Genomic DNA, 24,416 nt, shown 5'->3' on the forward strand with positions numbered 1-24,416 from the left:
CTATAAAGCATTAGCTGTACAGGCCTTCCACAGACTAGGACACATAGTACATGAATTATTGATTTTTGCACTGAAGTCCATGTAACTGTAAGGACCTCGCAGGGAGTCGTGAGCAGCTCCGCCGCTACAGCTAAGAGGACCGAACGAACAGCCGACAGTCTCTCACCGGTTGTCACGTGGTTGTGCTCTGGCAGTAGATGAAGGCTGGAAAGCCGAGGCTGACAAGGTAAAGAGAGGCTGACTCACAGGGGAGACATTAGCTCTGTGATGCATGATCACACATCACAGCCAGCAGGCTTTGAGCGACAGTGAAGTGGTGCGAACTGTGGTGCGCTGGTGTGCCAGGCTGTAACGTCTGGCACGCCTTGAGATTTTGCTTAATGTAGAAAGCTGTTCTGTGTAATCATTTTGTCTGAACACAAAATGATTCTTAAATTCAATCATGCTTTGTTGTTGCTGTTGGTAAAAAATGCGGCACAGAGGGTTTTAAGGATTTCTGGCACAAGAGGGAAATTCTCTATGGAGGATTTCTACCGCTATGGAGCTTTTAGCTGTCTTACAATCATTATTTACAGAATGGCTACACCTCAGAGGATACAGTCTGCTCCTCTGACATTGTCAAATGAGCAGGGAAATTTAGGAAACTTGACACATTCTGCTTTTCTGAATGAAGACACTTAGCACCCCTCCCAAACCAAATTAATGCAAATTAGATAAGAAAAATAATGAATTTGCCAATTGCCCGTACCATTTAATTTTATTCATTATCAGTAGCATTATCTAGCACCTGTTGCCAGACTACTGATGTCTCAACACTGCAGTCTCCTATTCTTATGAATGAAATTTTCAAAGAAGTAGACACTGTCACAGTTTACCTACAGAGATACCGTTTTCACCCACTTTATAAAACAAATTATCACCAAAACTTCTACATTTATCTATGTCTTCCTGGGGCCTCTTCTCCTGTCAGTGTCCTCTACAGTGCTGCTTCAAAACACTGAAAGAACTGTGGACTGCCGCTCTGAAATATGACATATGACCACATACGTACATACAATCCAACCAGGAATTCCATCTTTCTTACACTGTTATTCAGCTAAATATTGTTATTAATAAGCCCAAATCCACCCCGATTCACTGACAGGAGCAGGAAAAACCGCAGGGCTCTGAGGTCTGTCTGTCTGTCGGAGTGATGGATGTCTGTGGTGACCAGTCTGGACTTGTAGCTCTGGTAAATCAAAGTCTTGAACTTCCTCCCTCTTCCTCCTCTACCCTCCTTTGTGACTGGAACCGCCCAGGAGCAGCTGCTGCTTCCTCTGCCTGTCAGCACAAACCTTCATCACTCTCCATCCAAGCCTTTGGTAGTCAGTGTGTGTGTGTGTGTGTGTGTGTGTGTGTGTGAGTGAGTGCACACGTGTGTGATGTGGTTCGGAGAGGCTGCACAGAATCTCAGCACAGTCATACACAGTCTTTCAGAAGCAAATAAGCCAAGTATGCATGACATGAGTGGCATGCAGAGAATCCCTCATGGTCTGTTCACAGAAAACAATCCATCAAACAAAAAAAAAACAAAAAACAGCGTAACAGGGAGATACCAAGTCACTGATGTAATTCTGATTCAAAACACACAAACACTATGAATTTTTTATGTGCTTTCTCAAAACTGTATCCGACATGTCAAAACAAATTTAGTGATCCTTGTTTCACGTCTTTACTACAGCGTGTACCGTGTGTAAGGAATATGTGATGCAAAGCACAGGTAAACTGCCCCTGGAACAAGATATCCACAACATGATGATCCATGGTGATCAGATTTTCTGCCCTGTTGGTCTTTCAGATTGTTGGAAACAGTGGGAACCATTTCCCACTGCTTCCTATAGTTTCCATTCCTGTGTCGGAGCTCTGTCCTACATTTACAGTCCTGTAAAGGAAGCCAGTGACCACCCCACCCCCCTCCACCAGTCACATTCCAGGTCCTCGGACTGAAAACGCAGAAGTCAGCAAACCCTGCTGACTGTGCGTCCCCATTTGCCTGGCGTGTCACACATCAGACAATCCCTGGATTCAGCATAACTGGACCAGGAGACAATGGAGAACTTTCTATGGAAGCTTCAGCGCTCTGCGTCCAAAGCCCTATGGACACAAACCCCCCTTTTACAAAGGAGCAGCCATCTATTCGCTTTATATCGCAGCGGCCCATGTTTTGATAGCAGCCATCTTTTTCCCTGTCTGTAAATAAGAGAGATCTATGACGGCCATTAGCTGGGCTGAAGTCTCGTTAAGAATCATATCAGTCAGCTGGTCTCGATGCGATGCACGTCCGTTAATGAATCAGTCGACTGTCGGCTCCAATAGACCTTTCAGTGCTTCCTAATTAGTGTGGTTTGGAGGTGCCAAGGTTAAAAATTTTAGCCATGTGCAAATTTTATTTTGATATATTCAGGCTTCATTCTATTAAAAATAAACTGATACAATCTGTGCTAGAAGAGAATAATGACCACCTGCCAGTTGCTATAATAGCACAAAAGGTTTAAACACAGACAAATGAACACACACACACACACACACACACACACACACACTCTCGCCCACAAGAGATAAAACAACCCGACTATAGACTATCAGTCACCATGTGCACTGTAAGCAAGTTAAATGCTGAAAAAATATTACACGCTAGACAACTGTCTCTTTTATCTATGACAGCAGATAATCAAGAACATTTAACCTATCTATTGTGGTTACTACTACTGCATTCTTATTAAGAGCTGTATATAATATTAAAAATGGCTGGTTGCCTGTACATTACTGTTGTACTTGATGTAAATTGAACTCGTTAAAGTGTCAGCTTAGTGGGATAATGAAACACCTACTTGTTGCAGTGGTGTTTGAGGTGTTTCTTGTAGCCGTCGTCCTGAAGCATGTGCTCTGGGTTGTGCTTCCTTAGCCACTCAGCTTTGTGGATGTCAAAAGAGCTGGACTGGGTCTTCATCTTCTTACCCTTTCTGCCCCGAGGGACTGGGGCTGATAGACCTAGTGGAACAAGGAGATTGAGAGTTATAGGTGCAATAGAGGAAAAGCGATAGTTTCCCTCTTAGTCTAACCTCTCCATGTGCCACTATTGTAATAAGCTCAACTTAAATGTCGGCTGGAAGTCCTGAGACTCACCAAGGTGATTCTGCAGCTCCTTGGTGCGCCCGTCCTCAGTAGGGGCAATCAGGTCCCACATGAAGCTCTTGATTTTGTCATCTCCACGGTAATGGACCAGGCAGTAAGACAGCAGGGCCCTGCAGATGGACTCCACATCCCACTCTGTCAGCTGCTTCTTGAAACGCCCATGTTTGAGAATATCCGTCCACCGACCCCACCTGGACAAGAAGGACATTTTAAAAAGTGTGCTCAGATACTACTTGGGAAATGTTTATTGTTAAACTCAACATTTACAAGGCTCTTAGAGTGATGACAGCCTGGTTCATTCATTTACAACTGGGACTAGTTAGAGTATACACAGTAAGGGAAACTGGGCAAAACCGCACAAGTGACTGTAATAGATTTATGTTTCCTGCATCCTGTCACATACTTTCAGTCAGCTTTCTGTTTAAAAACATGAGCTCAGTCCTATCTATTGACAAGATCAACGCAGTTGCTCTGGTTTAACGGCTTAAACAATTTCAGTCATCTCACCCATAAACAAGCAGGTTCTTCTCTACTCTGAAGCACTCTGTGCGTCCATAGCTGTTGAGGCGGTCATGGTTTCGCCTGAGCTTAGGTTTGGTCTCATCACTGTCGCTTTCGCCTTCTGAAAGCTCTGCCAACTCGTCCTTGGTGGCACTAAACGGCCTTGTCTGCTTTCTGACACGAGGAGTGTCGATCACCAAGCTGTTCTGTAGAATGGAGGAAATGGAGGGAGAGCTGAATTTCAGCAAAGGGCTTTCTTATTATTCAAATAAAGGAAGGCTGCAACTATACTGGATGTCCAGGCATTACACTTTGTGAGATGCAACAAATCTTTGTGAGCAATATTGCAATCATGCTTTGCTCTGTACATTCTATTATTTGTGGTGCAGTACATACTCTGCCGTTGACCATATCCATGTCAATGTCAGCCTTTTTGGCCCACTTGTCCCAGAAGTTGGGGTCATCCAGAGAGATGTCCGTGCGGTTTCCTGATGCAACAAAACTAGCCTGAAAGCAGACATCACAATCATGTCAAACCGTAATCACGGTCAAAAATTAGACTGTATCACTTGTGTTAGAGCGGTCGCATTTATCCATTTCATTCACCTTAGCAAAGGTGGATCCTCGCCCCTCAGACTCAATGGTGATGGTTTTTGTCCTGCGCTGGAGGATCTGGTCGATGTCCTCCTCACAGAATTTGGCCCCTTCATCTTCCTCATCCATGATGGCCCCATATGCACCACGTCGCAACAGATCTTCAATCTCCTTCTTGGACAGCTGCTGTTGCACTGCCTGAGAGTTGAGGTGAAAGGGAGATGAACATTTAACATCAAGAAACTATACCCAACTAATAAAAATAAATGATATCACCCAAACAGATTATAAAATTGATTTGCGGTGCAAATGCTACATAATGCACAACACAAACAAAACTTTACAATTTTCTCAAAGAAAAAAAGTCGTGGCAAATACACAACACACTGTGAAACATATACATGTTGGATTATTAAAACCATAACATCAGCTGCCTTGTATCTAACCCCAGCAGGTGTTTATTATGCAAATATGTTCAGTCAGACCAGATGTGGAAACCTGCTAATAGCTCAACCTCCTCATACTTCAGATAATTCTCAGAGGACACCGAGAGCAGATAAACATCCACCTACACACTTCACATGCTGCTGACACACTCCCTCACAAAGAGATTAGACTCTAATAGGATCGGTTCTACTTCAAGTGGAAATTTTAAGAGTGAGCTCCAAGTTTTTGGGTCTGTGAACACTTCTTTTTCTTAGCTTGGCATCTTCTCGTTGTGTGCCATCTGTTACAGTTTTCCTTTGATGTCATTCAGGACTGATTATATTGGAAACTGTTGACTTTTGTCATTATTGGGAAGATAACGGGAAGAAATCTTGCGTATTATATTTTCAGAACTTCACCCATACTCACACGATGACAACAGGAAAGTTTCAGTTAGTGAGTGTAAGAACAGGGCTGTATAGTGTGACATGTGCTACGAAAAAAAATCGGTCTGTACGATGAATGAAAGTACTGCCGCAGCACCCGTGCAACACAGCTCTGCAATGCATGTGTGTGGCAGCCTTTAATAATGCTGAAACGCTGGACGGAGATTGTTTTTCTTACAAAAAATGCCCTTTTAAACCGAACACACAGATGTAGACACAGCCTCTTGATTGTGTGAGGTGAGGGTTTGTGTCCTTGCTTGCATGTAAGATGAATCAATGACACACTGCTATTCTACTTGATAACTGTAGCCTCTCAAAGCCGTCAAAGTCCATACATCCAACACCAATTCCTAAAGCCTATCAAGCGAGGAGGTCTATCCACAATTAAAATCATCGTGACTCGCTGAATTTTCTGTATAAAAAACGCATGTGATAGACAGATTGTGATGAACTGCACTGCTTGTTGTTGTTTTTAGAGATGCAACATGTTTTATACTTGTGCTACAATTTTCTGGCCTCTGCTACGAAACTTTCCAACTCTGTAGGTTCATTTGCTTGGCTGATTTTCACTGTAATTGTATAATGACTGTGCGATTAATTTCCTTAAACTAAAGTCAAGCTTAAGATCTACTCAAGTTTAAAGATTTTAGTCTACTTAACTCAGTAGGAGGAGACAGTGGGCACAATAAAAAATGGGTACGCATTGCTCTATAATTATCCTGGTGCCACACCAGGCCTTTGCTGTTTCCTGCTCATTTGTGTAATGATTTAATGATGAAATAGTTGAACTGAAAGATTTCAGTCCAGCCAAGGTCAGCTTGTGAAATAGATGGTATTCATCACGAGCACTGTATGAAAACAAACACCACTCTTTGACAATTAACAGAACATAATTTACATGACTAAATGATTTAATTCCCCATTTCTATTCCAGACCATTTGGACAATTCTCAAACTTACCCCTCCCCCGGCGCCTCCTCCCAGGCTGTTATCTCGGCCACTCATGCTCTGCAACACTGCTTTGTCCAGGCCCAGCTTGAGGCTGGCGCGATCAAACATTTCTCGCTCGTACGAGTTCCTGGTGATCAGACGGTACACCTTCACTGCCTTGTTCTGACCGATCCGATGGCAGCGAGCCTGGGCCTGCAAAGGGCAGAAAAAACTGAATGAAGCATGCACTATAGGTATTAACAGGAGCTTCAGTGGTCATATCTTTAGTTTGACCCAAACGCCACATGATCTTAAATTACGCCAACTTTAAAAATTGAGGAGACTTTTTGGCAAGTGTTCACGTGAGCAGACGTCACAAGAGATCAGAATGCCAAAAACATCTAATGCCTAAACATTAATAGTACAAATATACAGTAGTATGCTGCATCTGCTCCTAAGCGAGTCTGTGTGTGGTTGTGTTGTACCTGTAGGTCGTTCTGCGGGTTCCAGTCAGAGTCAAAGATTATACAGGTGTCTGCTGCCGTGAGGTTGATTCCCAGGCCACCAGCTCTCGTACACAGAAGGAAAACGAAGCGTTCCGAGTCGGGCTTACTGAAGCGGTCGATAGCTGCCTGGCGCAGGTTCCCACGAACACGTCCATCTATCCGCTCATACAAGTACCTGCATCGCAAAAAAAAGAAAAAATGTAGAGAATATTACATGCAGTAACTCATGTGAGTTATGTACCTTGAGCTTTAGGTAAAAGTTTATCTAAACAATAAACGTCTTACATTTTGGTCATGTTTGCCTTTTCCTGAGAAAAGAGTTAGTAAATTTAGCTTTTAACAACTTATTTTAACCTCTCGTAACTCAGCCATAATACTTATCGACTCCAATTTTATTTTGCCTCAATTTTACACCTGGGAAACAGTATCTTCAAAGATAAAACTGTTTCGACAAGGAGTGGTTACACTCTTTCATCCTTGTGTCCGTTCTCATCTCCTCCCACAATCCGACCCCCTGCCCTCCCCAGGGTAATCCACTTCCAGTCAGTCAGGAGAAGCCTTGCAGAAACCCCTACTTGTCTGCTGTTGTGGAGCCCTGAGGGCTTCTGTAGCCTGCTGCTGAACCCTGTCTGAGGTCTGCGCTGCACAGAATCTAATGTTTACAATAGTTTAGGGTTTGCTACAGCTGCTGGTGGGAAGCCAGAAAAGAGACAGAGAGAGAGAGAGAGGGGGGGGGGACATGAGAGCAACAAAAGGGAGACAAGGGAGAGTGAAATGGAAAAGGTTGAGGAGTGAAAGTTGGGAGATTTCAGAATAAAAATAAAGACAAAGATGAGAACCAGAAACACAATCTCTCATCTGTAATTATTAAATTCCTAAATGATATTAAATTCGAAACCAAATGGCCAGTTGTAAAGATTTCCCTGTGATCGTCTTGGTAAATGTTCCTGACCACTCACTCCTTTTCAGTTTTTTTTTTGGGCCCAAGACATTGATGACACGGAAAGAACCAGGCACGTACAGAGGGAAGCAAGGTGGGAGCTCACATTTATATTCTCAAAGCAACGCTGCACTTCGGCAGTACCTTAGATTGTATATAGTAGATTTATGGGCATGGTTTAAGACCAAATCATTGTCCATCGTCTTCATCAGCTGCTCCACTGCTCTGTGGACTTTCTCTTTTCATTCATTCTCATTATAGGTCTAAAAATCACGCATTTTGCACGGGACAGGGAAAAAGGCAGATTCTACTTCCTGTATATAAACAGATATCTAAAACTGAAAACACATGGTGATGCTGAGACATTATCAACTTGGTGTGTGGAAATTAATGTATTAATGTGTTTGCGTGTATATGTACAGTATGACGTATATATTTACACCACCTTTTGTCCAGTGCATGCTGGGATATGTTACAGTCCCTTGTGACCCTGAACATGAGTGGATGTAGAACATTAGTGGATGGATGGATGTGTTGTTTTGACTCATCTGTTGTGGTGAAACAATGGACTCCATCCCTGTAAACACTAATGCTGCTGGTGCCAACTGGCTGCCATGTATTGATGTTAAAACACAGCCCTATAGGAATAGAGACATATTGTCCCTGGCCATATGCAGCCATACAAGTCACATCATCTTTTACATGTGAAGCAGCTGCTGAGTGTTCCCAGTATACTGCACCACTAACTCCTGTCTGCCACGTGCACAAGATTTGGTGCTTCCGTTGAATCGTTATAAATGCAATAAAGCCAGAGGATGAGTGTGACTTCATATTTTTTAGCAGCAGGACTAAGTAGATGATGAAAAGAGAAAAAACCTCTAAAGCAAATCTTATGCACAACTTGATTTTTTCCTACATGGGCGAAGACATAGCAGAACTTCCCTCATTTCAGTGTAATTACGCACTTTCCAGTTCAAAATCTCATAGTTACTTATTTCTGCATTTAATATGTATGTGTGTTTTTCAAAAGCACGACACCACCAACTGAGCTGTAGACAACAAATCCTGCATCATCTGTCACCATTACCTTCTCTGAATGAGGTAGTCTTCCAAGATGTCCAGGCAGCGCACCATTTGGGAGAAGATGAGCACCTTGTGCCCTCCGGCCTTCATCTTAGGCAGCAGCTTGTCAATAAGGACCAGCTTCCCGGCAGACTGCACCATGGCCTGCAGGTGAAAGTCGATGGCAGTAGGGCTGTACACCTCCCTGAAGTCCTCGAGGATCTTCTCTTCTGCTCCTGATATATCAAAGACACGGATACCATCAGCAACACTGTCTTTCATGCTTTTAATGTTTTCTTTCCACAAGATTTTATGTAATATTCATATGTCATTCAAGAACATCACAGCTTTACTCTTTTTTTGACAGTACAAGTGCAAGATAAGTAAGTGAAGAAGCACATCTGTAACAAATACCTTTCCTGTCACTGAATTTCAACTTTTTAGAGTGCTATAAATGTAGAGAAGACTTTGAAGGAATGTAGTAAAAGGTATTAAGTGTATTTTGCGGTCAAATGGAAGTTATCACTATATTGAATGTATGTTTCCCGTGAATAATTTCCAGTGAGAAACATGTTGTCTTCACTTAGAGACTATTTTTCCAGAGGAGCACAGAGGACTGATAGAGAGCTTCATCACATGACATCACCTGAAGCTCAATATCAGCAGAAGCAATGAGCTTGTGGTGAACTACAACGCTTCAACCTGGCACACAGAAGATCTCTACAATCAGCACAGTTTTAAGGTGGACGCCCAAGATTAGTGTCACCAATTCAGTGTCTGACCAAATGTGAAATATGGTAACAATCTCACAGTGATCTTTGACCACCAAAATTTAATCGGCTCATCCAACTGAAGATTTGTGCCAAATTTGAAGAAATTCCCTCAAGGCATTCCTGAGGTATCCCATTCACCAGAATAGGGTAGATGTGAGGTCCCAGTGACGTACGTACTGTGACTCTGCGGTTTAATTAAAAAGGGAACACAAACAAAACACTAGACAGATTCAGTGCATGTGCAATATCTACTAAATCTGTTGAGATTTTCATGGCTTTCTTAAGGCAACATTACCAGTGTGCAGAGTCTCATGTAACAATCACTTAGGGTATCAAATTATAGTGAGCACCTAAATCTTCTAAAATGATTCCCCAACACCTCCAGAAGACTAAACAGGAAATTGTGGAATTGTAGACCTTCTGTTGATATGCCTGCCAAGGTCACAACTGTACATTTAAACTATATTTAACTCAATGACCCTATATTTATGCTTAAAAAAGTACCATCCTACCTTTGATGAGGTAGGGGTGGTTGCAGCACTTTCTCAGCTCCATCATGGTGTTGACCAGGTTGGGCATATTTGCCTGGCCAGCTCCTTTAGCCAGGAAAGAGAAGTTCTTCTCTAGGATGGCGCGGTAGTATTTCTTTTGAATGTTGGTGAGCTCAACCTCGATGATGGTTTCCTCTTTAGGAGCCAACTTCTTCTCCACGTCCTCCTTCAACCGCCGCAACATCATGGGCTTCAGGATACCCTGAAGCTTCTGTACCTGTGGTCCCCGACATGAAAAGAGAGTTGAACTACATCCATACAACACTGGTCTGGGGTTACACATGCTGTGTTTGCACTGGTTCTGATTAAAACTGAAACAGCAGTGTCATACATATCATTACAAACATTTTTTTATGCTTTAGTCACAAGGTAGAAGCAACAAACTATTAAAAGTGCTATGTACTAAACCAGCTGAACTTGACAGTTCAAATTTACAGCCAACTGAGAGAAACGCCACAATGGGATACTATATGCTTACACGTAATCAAATACCATCAAAGTCTGAGTCACCAAACACTAGACTAGCCCAACCTATGCTATTTTATATGTTTTATGATGCCATATTCTGTATATTATTCATATTTGGCTGTAGATATTATTTTGTAAAAATTTTATATTGTACATGTATTTTTAAATCCAGTGGTCCTTTTTTTTTTTTTTTTTTTTTTTTTTTGCATTTGATGCAGAACCAGTTTTCTCAATGTCTGTGCAAACAGTACAGTATCACGGGTTAGTTATGACTAGACCCCCAGGAGTGGGCCAGCTTTCCCCGACCAGTATTCTTTTTTTTATTACGCATACAGGGCCTGGTCTAACATCAGTTGTTATGTGTTGAAAAAGTACCTCTTAACAACACTAGCAACTTTTACTATGAAGAGGATTTCACATTCCCACTGGCACAAAGAGCCTGTAGATTTAGTGCCGTGTGTTGAGTACTCGCTGTTCCAAATATTTCAACTTTCAGCATGAGCACCACACTTCAAACATGTTTTAATGGTCTTTTTTTGAGCATCTCTTTAGTGCTTCTGCCTAAAAATGAAATGCCAAACGGCAATATGTAGAAGGAAGCTAAAAATCCCTTTTCTTGTGAGCAACTGTGTCAATACATTGTTCAACGAGTGGCATAATACCCCATTATCTGTTATCATTATCCACCATATGTTGTGTGTGTTTGTGTGCATGCGTTTGTGTGTGTGTGTGCGTGTGTGTACAAAATGTCACTGTGGCCTAGTTAGAAAAAGCCCCACTTCAAGGGTTCCATCTGTACCAAGAGGATCTTTATATCTCAGCAACGATGTGTGTTGTGGAGCTCTAGGAGACAATAATTTGGCTGCCCTTTCATACAACAACAATAAAATAGGTTTTCCTCTGAACAATTGCAAACATTAAGGCGACAAAAACTGCGCCAGAAGCTCAAATAATGTTGTCTGACCTGCTTCTGTGACATGTTAATATCTGACTTTATACCTTTTTATACTCTATGTTTTCTCTGACACATGTTGGGCATTATCAATTCAGAGTATTCACAAGTCATAAAATGTCAGAATATATTCTTTGTGTTTCCGTGGGCTCACCTGCTCCTCAGTCTTGAGGTCTCCAAACTCCTGCATGAAGGTGTTTTCTGAGGGGAAGCGTGCTGGCTCCAGGAAGTGCAGCAGACTGAAAAGCTCCTCCACTGTGTTCTGAAGAGGAGTACCCGTCAGCAGGACCTTGTGCTCCTGAAAGGAACAACATTGATAAAGGAGCAGTGATTCAGTATCTACAATCAGTCTCGTTTGTCTAAAGAGCTGCATCAAACGGTTTAAAATGGCTACTTTATCGATGATGCTGTATAACATTTTATTCATGGCAAACCTACATACTAGACTGTACGCTGAATGACAGGAAGCAGAGATTTGCGTTTAAGTCAAAATAGGTAGAGTTAGTTTTGAAACCAGACAGTGCAGCTTTCACAATGCACACATTTGAAATGAGGAGTTATTTTTGAATCTTTCTCCAAGTTGGTTGTATATGTACCAGATTCATAAGCTTGAAGCCCTCTAGCAGCTTGCAGTTCTTGTTCTTAAGCCGATGGGCCTCATCGATGATAACACAGCGCCACTCTATGGCGTTGAGTTCGGGACAGCCTCCCAGGATCATCTCGAAGGTGGTGATAACAGCCTGGAACCTGTAGGCTCCTCGCAACGCACGACCCTGATGACAGGAAGGGGAGAGATGTGGGACACACTCTGTCAAATTATTTTTTAAAGCATTTGTAAAACAAATACTCACAACTTTAAGAGCTCATCTGTGTTTTCATACAAGAGAAATCGTGTCTGTTCTACAAGTGCTGAGCAATTTTCTGAGAGAAAATAATGAGTGCGAACTACAGAGCAAATAATGTCAACACATTCATATTTTAGGTACATATTTCTCCGCTGCACCCCTTGGAGTTGCTCTTTGTGCCTGTTAACATTAGAAACTTATTAAATTTACATCCTCATGCAGGCGACAGCAAACACATGGCTTAATTTATTTTTAGATTTCACTGACAATAACACACCTCTTGGTTGGGAAGAAATCTACAGTATAAACAGGACATGAGTGCACACCCGCTGGTGAGTCTTTATGCTGTTTTGTTTATTTGTTTGTTTGTCTGTCTGGGGAGGCTTTGCTTCAGCCCACCTCTCCATTTGTATCTATTGCCTAGACAACAGTCCTCAAGGGATACTCAGTTATCCAGCAACCCCCTCCCACAGCCAGCCTCGCCAACAGACTGCTGTGGAGGAGCCTCTCTCTCTGATATGCCTGAGCAGCGCTGACAGAGAGCTCCCCTTGGGGGCTGCTATGACATCACAGGCTGCCTGGGAGACAGCCTGGTGGCGGCTCCGTTCTGTTCTGCTCTCGCTCGCTTTAATTCCTCCTACGGTTCGTCTGAATACTAAGAGCGTCTAACTGCCTGTTGTGACACATCACATGGCCTGCCAGCCACAGAAAGCCTCTGCCCAAGGCTCACTAACTACCTAGCAGCCCACTTACTGTTGGACACATGCCCTTCTTTAAATCTTGTTATATGCTATGTTAGTACTATGAACCGCTTATTCATAAAAATGCTCTCATGCCCAGCATGGTAAGCAATCATGGGCTTCACGAACAGTTCGACTTGATTTCAAAATATGACAATCTTCCTTCAGCTGTCTGATATTTCTGTGACAAGATCTAAAATCTGTCGCGCTATTTAAGTGTATAGATGTTTTGTAGAACATCTTCACATGACTAAATGACAACAAAGTCAGAGAATAATACATTTTCTGCCATTTCTTCCACACATAGCATCAACACAGACTTTTTCTTTAAAAAGAAAACTTTTGGATGAGATATTCAGTATCCTTTAACTGCCGCATGCTTTCTTCTTTTTACAGGTGCCTTTGAGACATTGTGGTTAGTGCGTCTGCTGCATTTTTCCCTGAGTCCCAGTGTATCTTGGTTTTGTGTTACACATGGTAATCACGTCCTGTCTGGCTTTTCAATATCCGACTCCTATTGTTGCATCCTGTTTTCAAACATATCATTAGATTACTCACAGGACTTCATATTGCTGCTGTTTTCGAAAAAACACTGTGATTATTTTAATCGAAGTGAATCACTGCCTTCTAGTCTGAAGGTTAGCACAGTGAAGTAGCTTTCCACTCGCCTGTCTTTAAAAGGGGAAGATTACGTGTGTCAGGATGAACGAAAAGGCCTCTCAATCCTCATGATTCCCTTTGTGTTAGGTATGTGAGAGGAGCTGCATGCCCGGCTGTGTATCCGTGACTGGGTCTAGGCTAGGAAGGAAAGCTGTATGTATAACTACATCTCTAAGCCTATAATGTACAGATCTGCATCTGCCAAGAAAAACATGACGTACATTGATTCTCAATGCATTCAGTGGGGGCCACTAGCAGGGCTGTAGACTTTCAATTGTGGTTAAGTTTGTACTTGAAGTTTATATTTTAATTGTACAGAATACATGATGGAATGTCTACAAAAAGGCATGTGTCTTGAGCCTCAAAATTAAACATTGCCGATAACACAAAGGTTTCAAAGGTCTGCATTGGTGTTTGTAATTTTTTTCTAAGAGAGCACCATACTGAGAGCGATATGTAATATACTGTACGTGCCGCACTACCCCTGTGCAATACATTGAATGTCCTGTGCTGATTTTGTTGTGGGACTACAATGTATGCATTTATGCTACCAATTTTTCAACTGTTATTCATACTTGTCTAATAAGAGTATTTATGCTCGGTGAACAAACATCCTGATTATAAATATCCAGTCAAAATTAGAAGCAAAAAGATCTCTGTGTTTCCCGCCCATTTACCTGTGCATCCCTGAAATACATCTCATACTGTTGGAGCATCTGCCTGCTGACCATGCTTCCATGGTAGACGATGACGTTGAGATGGGTCCAAGTACGGAACTCGCGCTCCCAGTTGGCAATGGTGGAGAGCGGAGCAATGATGAGGAATGGTCCTTTAATGCCCACACGATGGATCTCTTCTAGGAATGTGATGGACTGGATGGTCTTTCCCAGGCCCATCTCATCCGCGAGGATGCAGTTTCGTCTGACAGGTGCAGATAAGACGGGTTGGAACAGAAAAGGTGGCGGCATAATTGGGGCAGAGTAAAAAACAGCAGAAGAAAGAGACGGCAAAAGGTGATGAATCACTCTAAATCAATGGCCCCTGTGTAAAAAAATTAAGATTATGTATATCCCTGGTGTGTACAGCATACAGTATGTGTGAGATGTGGATTTTTTAAGTCTGGCTATGTTGCTGGCTGAGGTATTATGTCTGTATATCACCATGACAAAGGGGTGTTTCAAGCATTTTTGTTACATTTAACAATTCTTGTACAGGTTCACAGCACACAAATTTTGTTGTGATAAAAAGGAAGGTGACGAAGATGAAGACACAGAAGAAGAGGAAAGGGAGGGAAACAAGGAAAAGGCAAAAGTCCCATGATACAAAAATAATAAACTGCGAACAATGAAGGAGAAAACGACATCATAAGCAGTAATAACAGACCAGAGAGATGAGATACAACATAATGGGAAATGCAACTGCCTCTGCTGCGTGGTGCACTCCAGCAAACCATTTATTCAGCTGTCCAGTGGGTGGGGGTATTATGTCTTGATGCTAATTGCAACGTGCAGATATTCCCACTGGCCTCTTAAGCAGCTCTCTACTTTTGATGAATCTCTCTGCGTAGGCATACACAAAATCCTGCATGCTCACACATAAAGCCAATTCCCAGGGTTAATGCAAGCACACTGACACCATGTACTCCGGATGTACTGTGTAGCGCTTCTTTTGTGATCGTGGGCGAAGAAAAGCAATTGTTGTTGCAGTAGTGTGCACCTTGACAAGAAATTTGACTCTCCTTGCAGGCCCAACCAAATAACACGAATACAGCCAAATCACAGCACGGTCCACACTCACACACACACACACACACACACACACACACACACACACACACACACACACACACACACACACACACACACACACACACACACACACAAAGAAAAGTGCTTCATTATTCATTATCTGCAGTACCCAATGCACCCAGAGGATTCCTCTCAAAAATTTCTAAATGAATAAATATACTGTAATATTCTCTCAGCATGGGATTAGTGAAGCTTCACAAGCAAATACAGTATGTAAAGAGATACAAGTTTGCTTGAGATGTAATATATATATAATATAATATATCTAATCTGCAACTGTATTTGACTGTGTGAGTGTGATGAAGCTATTGAGGCTATCTTACCTATATGGAGGGACAGCATGTCCCTCTGTCCCAAGGTATTTGCTTGAAAAGCACAATAATCTATTCCATTATTTCCCCTTCTTGTATTATATCGTTTATAGATCGGACTGGATGGCAATTAATTATGTTGGTTAAATATACGTTTATTCTTGCTTATTTCAATTACAGAAGGTTTACAGAATATTATTAACAGAATAATGGTATCAAATTCTCTCTATATATTGGGTAATGTGTGTGGTTCTGTCTCACAACTGAAAAAGTTACTTGCAAAAGTAGCCAGCGTGCAGGAGTTTTCACCTTTAAGTCTAGTTTTACCTTCATCACACCCACAAAAACCCTAGTCAAGACCAGGGTTGCAGGTTCGGGTCAGACAGCCCACAATGACCAATACACACCGTGGGAGAACAGGCTGTTGGTGTTTGCATTTATGCAAATATACAGCATTTAAAACTGACCTGTTGTACCAGTTGAAGAGGAGCCAGTTGACCCCTTCTAGCTGGTAGTCCCTGAGGCTGTTGCCATTCCTGTATTCCCTCGACTGCTCCCTCTTCTTCCACAGATTTGCTGGGGGCCGCTCCTAAGAGACACATTTCAGTTTTTGAAATAAACTCTACATTTACATCTAGATGAAAACATTTCCATGCAATAGAACATCTTATACATGATAATGTACATAAACTTTGCCAGTGGAAAGGGAGGTAAATATGCCAAGAGGAAAGATGACCTCCAAAAAATCTTGGTGAGACTGTTAAAATCATACTTAGCCAGGGCTGTACGAATTACATGACTGATCTGTGTGTAGTCAGAAATACACTACACTATGAAGACAACCATGGTTTTTGCTTTAGGAAGCAGAACCTACAGCCTATAACTGAAAACATGGCTCTCTTTAAACTCATTTATATTTTTTGTCCCCCTCATGTTTAACTCTAATAGGCTGTTGCCAATTAGGTCTTGGCTAGGAAATCTCTTCTGATAAAAGTAATGTAATATTTTAATTTTACAGTAGAAACATCATTCACTGCTCTTGAAGTGACTGCCAGCAGGTGTTTTTCTGTTTGTTCACATCCTGTGTGAGTGTGTTGGGTGCAGACAACAAATCTACATCACAAAACAAACTGAATTTTTAGATGAGGGGGACCTTTATTAGCACTTTAAAATACCAGCAAGAAAAGAAAAAATATAGAGATAGATAGATGAATAGACAGGTAGATATAAACACGTGATAAGTATTGTGATAAGTGAGGAAAGTTGGTAGGCATAGCTCACCACCCTGCGTGAGTCTGGCTTGACTGCCTGCAGCTGCTCAAACTCTTCAATCTTGCTCTGATCTACGTCGTCCTTTAGCTCCCAGGTACTGTCTTCATAAGGCAGAGAGCACCACTTCACCAGGTAGTACACCACCTCCTGCAGCAGGCAGAGGAGAATTAGCACTGCAAAAGACTAGAGCGAGGCCAAGCTCTGCTTTTATAATATTAACAAAGGCCGCGAGGAAGCCCATTAGGATGGCCTTGGGCACTTCTGAGATACAAAGACATCACTAGAGTGGAGAATATACTAAAAGGTACCACAAAAACCATAAAAAAGCTGAAAAAGAGAAAAACATGTTCAGGCACATAGACATAAATAAACACACAGACACTGCTCATGGATATGATTAACAAATGAAAGTGGATTCACTTTACCTCTCCCGTGTCTTTGTCCTCACAATATGACACCTCCAGCACTCTGTCTACCTCTACATAGTCAGGGTTAAAGGGTTCCTCTTCCATCTGAGAGAGACAGGAAAAATGACAAGAGAGAAAGAAAGAGAGAATAAACCTAAGTGCCCACTCACCATCTGGAATCTGAGATAAGCATCACTGCTGTAACGACTCAGCGAGTAAAGAGATTCAAATATATGCACACAGATGTGCCTGCCCACACAAACAAACACAAGAAGTAAATTAAATACATGCACACACAATATCTACTATATATGCACGTACACTAAACACACACAGGTCCTACGAGACACCAAACTGTGAAAACGTACACCTGCTCATACCAAATGCCCAAATATGTGTACACATAAAGAGAGTATACAGTGTGTCCACAGACAAAGACACAACTACACAGCCTTACATCTGCGAAGAAGAGCGCCCTCTGTGCTTGTTTCATCTTGAAACGTTTGATCTTCTGCTGAATCCTCTTGTCCTTCTCCAGCTGCTGCTCTGTGGCCCACTCACAATGTAGGTAGGAGCTGACACCCGCGCACACGCACACACACACACACACACGCACACACACACACACACAGACACACAGACACACAGACACACAGACACACACGCACACATTCAAACCGAGGTGAGAGACCCTCAAAAACATCTTCTGAACAGTATCTGGGTTAACCGCTGAGGCCACCAGGTGTGATCAAAAAATTGCAGATGTGGTCACAGAGTCTTTTATTGACACGCTAAACAGAGAGTTGATGATCTCCTCTGTCATATTTGGTTTCTAAAAATGTGCCACATTAATTTTTCCTTTTCATCATTAGGCTGAAAACATAACAGATGTGAACAGGCTCATGACAGATTATCCGTCATGTGAATAGAAATTATTTCTCTGGAATATTTCACTGTTTCAAATTTTAATGACAACATACATGACAATACTGAAAGCTGTCGCATGAAATGCCTGTATGCTTGTGCAATCACATACTTCATATTCAGGCCATCCGTTTTCTATTCCTAGATCACACATTTACTTAACATATATATATTATGACATGATGGTATGATAGGCATAATAGACATATAATCACAACATTATTTCTAATATTTGTTATGATTTCATTCATAAAAACAGTTTCTAACTCAAACCACAAACAGGCTACAAATCAACAGTGAACTTACTAGTTTTTGTATTTTACAAAAAACTCCTCCACTTCGATCACCACTCCTGGAGTGACCTGCAGAGACGTTTGAAATAACAGAACAATATACAATTACAAGCTTCAAATTGAGTAATATAATAGTTGTATTAAGTACTGTTATTTAGAACCATGTTTAAGATTTTGATAAAAGCTACAATTATCAAGTCAAATAATGTGCTGATAACAATGTAAATAATTCAGATCTCACTACTGCAATACTGCTGCAGCTTTTAAAAACACTAAAAAGCAGGAATAAACCCATCAGCAAATCATTACCTCCTTCTTGACGATACGAGAGGACATGATTTTGTCAACAACAGCAGCGTCCTCTTCACTGGGATTCTCCTACAAATACAGTGGACAAGCAACATTTAATGTCAAGTGTTACTTTATTGTCCCCCACAACAGAAATTTGCATAAGCATCAAGCACTTCATAATATAAAAACCACACACCGCAGTGCATTACTACAGTGTAATCATAAAAGCTGCACGGGACGCATGCTATTGTGCTTTTCCTGACTTGATAGCAACTTGTACTGCCTTCACCTGTGCAGAGCAACTGAAAAAGTATGACAATAATATTTGTAGAAACATGTTTTTGAGCATAGCTGTCATCACACTACTCCCTCCTAATTTCTTTGCTGTTGCATCTAAATGATAAAATGGGCACTGAATATGCTGCTCCCCTCACTGTACAGGCGTACTGCACAGGCTCTGGCTTGAACATCACAACGTGGTGTTGAAAAGTACCACACCTCACTAAGCATGTAATGCTAGAAAATGTGCTGGTTTTTCAGTACATACTGTAAATAATTTATTCTCAACAATATTTATGTGCATCTGTGTCACAAAAAAACCAACCCTTTGCTGGGATTGTTGTTTGTAAGACAACAAATACTTTAAATAATTGTAATGTCATGTAATGAAACTACTTGGCTCTATTTTGGTCCCCAATTTTCTAAATAATAAATTCGTTTAAGCTCAACTTAGGATGGAGTTGTAGGCAGAACTACTTACTACAAAGAGTTGAAGGGCAGGCTCCTTGGATGCTGCAGTGTTGGTCTTCTTGGCTTTGACAATAACCTTGACTTCATCATCTGACAACCTAGCCTCCAGCTCTTCGGCGTATTTCTTTCTCTTCACCTGGCGATTAGATCGCCTCTTCTAGAAGAGGTGGAAGAAGCACATTTACAAAAAAATATTCAACTGAAAAATAAATACTCCTGTTCAGGATAAAAGGTCTAAGGACTGAATTGAGGACTGCCCATGCCTGTTGATTTTCAAAGAGCAACGTCTCAGTGGGAAACTAACACTTGACCAACCTACGGTGTAACTTCATCACTCGCTCAGTAAGTAATGGACAGACTTTTGCATTTACAGGGCTGACCCTGCTCTGCTGTATTCCAGCCAAAAACAACACAGTATGCAACGTATACACACTCAAGGCTCTGAGTGTCCTTCCTGCTTAGCTAAGCTAAATCATCTTGCAGTTTCACATTCCCAGTCCATGTAAATCACAGTTGGGGCTATTACTAATCATCAATGCAAGTTTTTAAATCTCTGACTGTCCTTCCAACATTTTGATATACTTCTGACATACACCCTACAACTTTGAATGTTTTAGAAAATGACATGAACGTAACATCCTGTCTACATTCAAATATATATATTTTTTCCAATGTCACTGTATCAAGAGACATTTTATATTCATATATAGTGTACACCATATCTCTTGGTGATAGCTGAAAAACATGAATCACAAAGTATGAGTTCTCCTTCCTCCTGAAAACCGCGAATGAATATAACCCATAATGACCTAGATTTCTATAAACCAAGAAAAGAATTCAGAAAAACATTATGCTCTGTAAGTCAGACCCCCTTCAAACACACACACACAGAAATGAGTGCTTTAAAATCTAACTTTTTTTTTTTTATCCCTTCCTGTCAAGCGTTTATAATTATCATATGCGTGGGCTGCTGTATCCTGCATCAATAGACGAGCCCCTCCTAATGATAATATGTAGTTAATTAGGAATAAATGCCACTGAGCCAAAGTTAATTAGGTGTGGAGTACAATATCCCCATGGAGATATACCCTCACATCCCCAAGCCCTAGCTGACCAGAAGCTGGAAAGTCAAACCTGCCACATGCCATGACAATAGAACTGAAGCCCTGAGGTGGCTATGCATCAATTCTAGCTGTCAGCTATGCTACCGTGACTTTTTCAACAGGATCATCCTAAATGAGTCATCAACAGACTGTTTTAATTAAGGCCAGGGCCACCATTTATCGAGCATAATTATATGATAGGCAATAGTCCAGATAGAATGCAAAAAGCAGAGGGAGGGAGGTGGTAGGGCGAAGGAGGAGACAGTCACTTGTCATCCCTGCACACACGGACACGTCGCTCTTAACATAGGAGATATCTGTCATATCTGTCAAGTGTAGTCAGCCATAGTTCTCTGATCACAGGATTGCATTAAAGTAATAATCTCAAAGATTTCAAATAAAAAAAAGTCTGTTAAATCACTGTCTATCGCCTATAAGGTAACACAATGGTGACTGAGCCCATGTTCCACTGCTGAAAGCTCTTGCATTTGCAGCATTATGAACCTGGTGTCTGTAGCGACGCAGCAGACTCATTCTTCAACAATTTGCACATGAAGTGGGGAACTGTATGCAAACAATTACTGTTTACTCGAAAGAAACAAAGAACAGATAAATGCCGACAGACAATGAAACTCCAACAACAAGTTCAAACCTGCAGACGTCACATAGGCAACACCGTTTGAGACATACTACTTGTGCATTATTTCAACATAAACATGTCTTTTAAAAGACTCCTAAAGATTTTATGCAAGGTCTTATCCACCAGGATGTACTGATTTACCTTCTGGGGTGTTTTCTTGCACCTTAAGATCTCAACTGTATGTGAGCAATCATCAAGTTTTCTTGTGCTTAGCGGAAAATAGAAAATGTCTATCATTACTCTGGATTTGAAAAAAAAATGTGATAATTTAATTTATTAAACTACTTTAAAAATCAAAGTGTTATATTATCACACTCTGGTGAAAACCTGAAGGATATAAATTCACCAGCTGCTGTGGCAACAATATTTCCTTTTAAATGAACAACTGCTCAGTTGTTTAGTTCAGTTTAGGTGTGTGGATTGTGCAGGTGCTAGGTGCTACTGTTGTGTGCAGTGTTGCAGATGTCTCCGTCATCAACACAGATAAGAATGTGTACTTGAGATAGCCACCCACTGCAAGACCTCTACGTGAACCACAGAGCCAAGCCTAGCAGGCTCAACCTAAAGCTGCGAAGCGTTCCTCTAGGCTCAGCAGCAGTGTGAACACTCAGACCAAGAACACCAGTTCACTCAGTGCCTTGTACCAGAATGGCAACAGAAAAAATTCCATTCGTTTTCTTCCAGTAGAGGTGTCACACCACAAGTAATAACACCACCACATCTGAATAAAGGGGGAATTTAAAAACTGTCAAATAAATTCCCACCTAAAATCACTGTGTTTAGGATGAATGTTTCAATTTGATAAAGCGAGAAGAAATACACGGCAAAAGCTCCTAAACATTACCACCCCACTTAGGTTTATACAGTATGTGTGTTAATGTTTATTTGTGCGTGTGTGTGTGTGTGTGTGTGTGTGTGTGTGTGTGTGCGTGCGTGCGTGCGCAGGATCTTACAGAGTCCACAATTTTAGAAGTGTGTCTGGAGGGAGGGTCATCATCAGACTCCTCCTCTGAAGACTCTGGCTTCCGTTTTTTCTTCTTCCCAATCTTGATGACAATTTTCCTGCGGGAGGGAAAAAAGCACCATGAATATGATGAGATGAAGGCCAGAATAATGAAAACATGCTTCAAATACAGATAGTAATGTTTACTGCATTGTTGCTATAGGAGTATTTTTTGTTGTTAAGATGCAGCCCAGAGAGAAAAACCACCTTAAAACATCTGGCCAGTATAAAAATGAACTCATCTGCCATGTATAATCAAAATCTTGGTATATTTAACCCCACTGTCTCTCACAATGGTGTCACTGTTCATATCAGAAGTAAAATATCTAAAAAATGACTTCAGTACGGTGACCTTGTGCATGTGTATGAAGGCCTACAAAATACTAACCTAGAACTGTGTTACTGTGTCAGTATCAAAGTACTATATGCACAAATTCATATTTTCAGCAATTCAGCTAGAGTTGGACAATCCAAAGGTTTTCCAAAACAGATCAATTTTGGAAAACCTTTGGATTGTCCAACTCTAGCTGAGCTTCAGAATGCATCTTTATATAAAATGAGGACTGTGGACTTTGTTCCCCATCACTTACAGTGGAATTAGATCCAATCTCTTTGTGGCCAGTACGGACAAGAGGAACAAATACAGCTTCCAATAAACCTTTTGATGTACATACGGGCATGTGAGTACTGCTTTAAGAAGAAAGGCTGAAAATGTGAACCTATCGTTTAAGAACAACGAGAGAGAGAACAAATCTTTTGAATTTTAGCATCCCCTTTCAATGCAAACTCATCTCTTTCACTGCTCTTCACAGTGAAAACCTCAGGCAAAGAGAGCTGGCATTTATTTCAGAATAATCACAGAAAGTATTCAGTTAATTCTGCAGTAAATCTACACTAAGACAGTTTAACAGATTTTCTGGATGGATAAGGAACTGCTTGGGTGAGGGACTGTCCTAAATGGATTATAAGAGATGGATGAGCCTGTGTTGTCATACAGACATTAAAAAGAGGCTTACACTCAGTGACCATGGCAGACAAACATGCACGTGGACATGTCTTGCAGAAGAAAAGAAGAAAAAAAAGAGAAGACATCCAAAACCATTTACTAGGCCCCTGCAAGGTTGCACCAGAATGTAAGATGGAGTGAGATAAGTGATCATAAATTTGGGCACTGCAGTAAGCACACGATACATACATCTGCAGCAGGAGCCTATATTCTATAAGAATCTCTCTCTGCACAGCTGTCAGCATGCAATATTTGACCCCTACATATATACAGTAGCAGCTTGGGGACCCGCTGAAGTATGGTAAGAAATGCTTACATGTATTAACATGCTCACAATGGGAGCTGCCAGAGTTTATGGAGAAAGGAATTCAGTGCTTTGCTAAAGCTCCCACCTAGTCTGCGGATTCAGGCCAACGTCATTTGATCATAATTTGGCAAATATCTTTCCCTTTCAGCTACTATTGCTAGTTTGTGAGTGTCGAAATTCTCACCATGGCCTAATGTCCAAAAGCAGTACCAAGACAGACTGCAGGGATGTGATCATATCAGGAGCCCAGATAGCAGCAGATTGTACAATGAATAGAACCAAGCATACACTTTTCGCCAGCGCTTCATTCTATCGCTCTCTCCTCTCTCTTTCACACACAATCACATATTATTTCTGTGACCTTTCTCCATATATTCTCTCACCACATATGCAGACACTTCCCATCTTGCGCCTCTCCACGTGTATTATCTCACAGAAGACAAAGGCGCCAAATCTCTGGCTTGGTGTGATGTTAATGGGAAAAATAAAATAAAAACATCACTATCATACTGACACAATACAACATCTTCCCTTTCTCACTCTGCAACGTGCTTACACATAACAAATCCACACAGCCGTCCCACAAATACAAACATGCTCTGTACTACATACACACGCGCACACAGTCAGACAGACTGTTGCATGAGCAGGTATGTCTCCAGTGAGAAGGATGTCCCTATGGGGTGTATTCATATGAGATTACAGAAGAGACTCATACTGAGTGTGCACAAAG

The 24,416-nt window shown here is 41.4% G+C and overlaps 1 protein-coding gene across 3 annotated transcripts in view; it reads right to left on the reverse strand.

Moving 5' to 3' along the window:
- The window catches only part of chd9 (chromodomain helicase DNA binding protein 9), a 70,610-nt gene that overhangs the window by 13,071 nt on the left and 33,123 nt on the right, over positions 1-24,416 (reverse strand). For all 3 annotated transcript variants that reach the window (XM_041941376.1, XM_041941368.1, XM_041941384.1), the window contains 20 exons: positions 22,321-22,429; positions 19,635-19,781; positions 18,893-18,961; positions 18,597-18,652; positions 17,824-17,941; positions 17,385-17,471; positions 16,969-17,106; positions 16,155-16,276; positions 14,246-14,489; positions 11,920-12,096; positions 11,478-11,621; positions 9,865-10,120; positions 8,605-8,815; positions 6,557-6,752; positions 6,102-6,284; positions 4,282-4,467; positions 4,072-4,182; positions 3,682-3,881; positions 3,166-3,365; positions 2,871-3,030 (listed from right to left, as the gene is read on the reverse strand). In XM_041941376.1, the coding sequence (XP_041797310.1) occupies positions 2,871-3,030; positions 3,166-3,365; positions 3,682-3,881; positions 4,072-4,182; positions 4,282-4,467; positions 6,102-6,284; positions 6,557-6,752; positions 8,605-8,815; positions 9,865-10,120; positions 11,478-11,621; positions 11,920-12,096; positions 14,246-14,489; positions 16,155-16,276; positions 16,969-17,106; positions 17,385-17,471; positions 17,824-17,941; positions 18,597-18,652; positions 18,893-18,961; positions 19,635-19,781; positions 22,321-22,429 (3,114 nt within the window). The remainder of the gene's footprint in view (positions 1-2,870; positions 3,031-3,165; positions 3,366-3,681; positions 3,882-4,071; positions 4,183-4,281; positions 4,468-6,101; positions 6,285-6,556; positions 6,753-8,604; positions 8,816-9,864; positions 10,121-11,477; positions 11,622-11,919; positions 12,097-14,245; positions 14,490-16,154; positions 16,277-16,968; positions 17,107-17,384; positions 17,472-17,823; positions 17,942-18,596; positions 18,653-18,892; positions 18,962-19,634; positions 19,782-22,320; positions 22,430-24,416) is intronic.

This window comes from Chelmon rostratus, chromosome 1 (genome assembly GCF_017976325.1).
Source record: "Chelmon rostratus isolate fCheRos1 chromosome 1, fCheRos1.pri, whole genome shotgun sequence".
Lineage (NCBI taxonomy): Eukaryota > Metazoa > Chordata > Actinopteri > Chaetodontiformes > Chaetodontidae > Chelmon > Chelmon rostratus.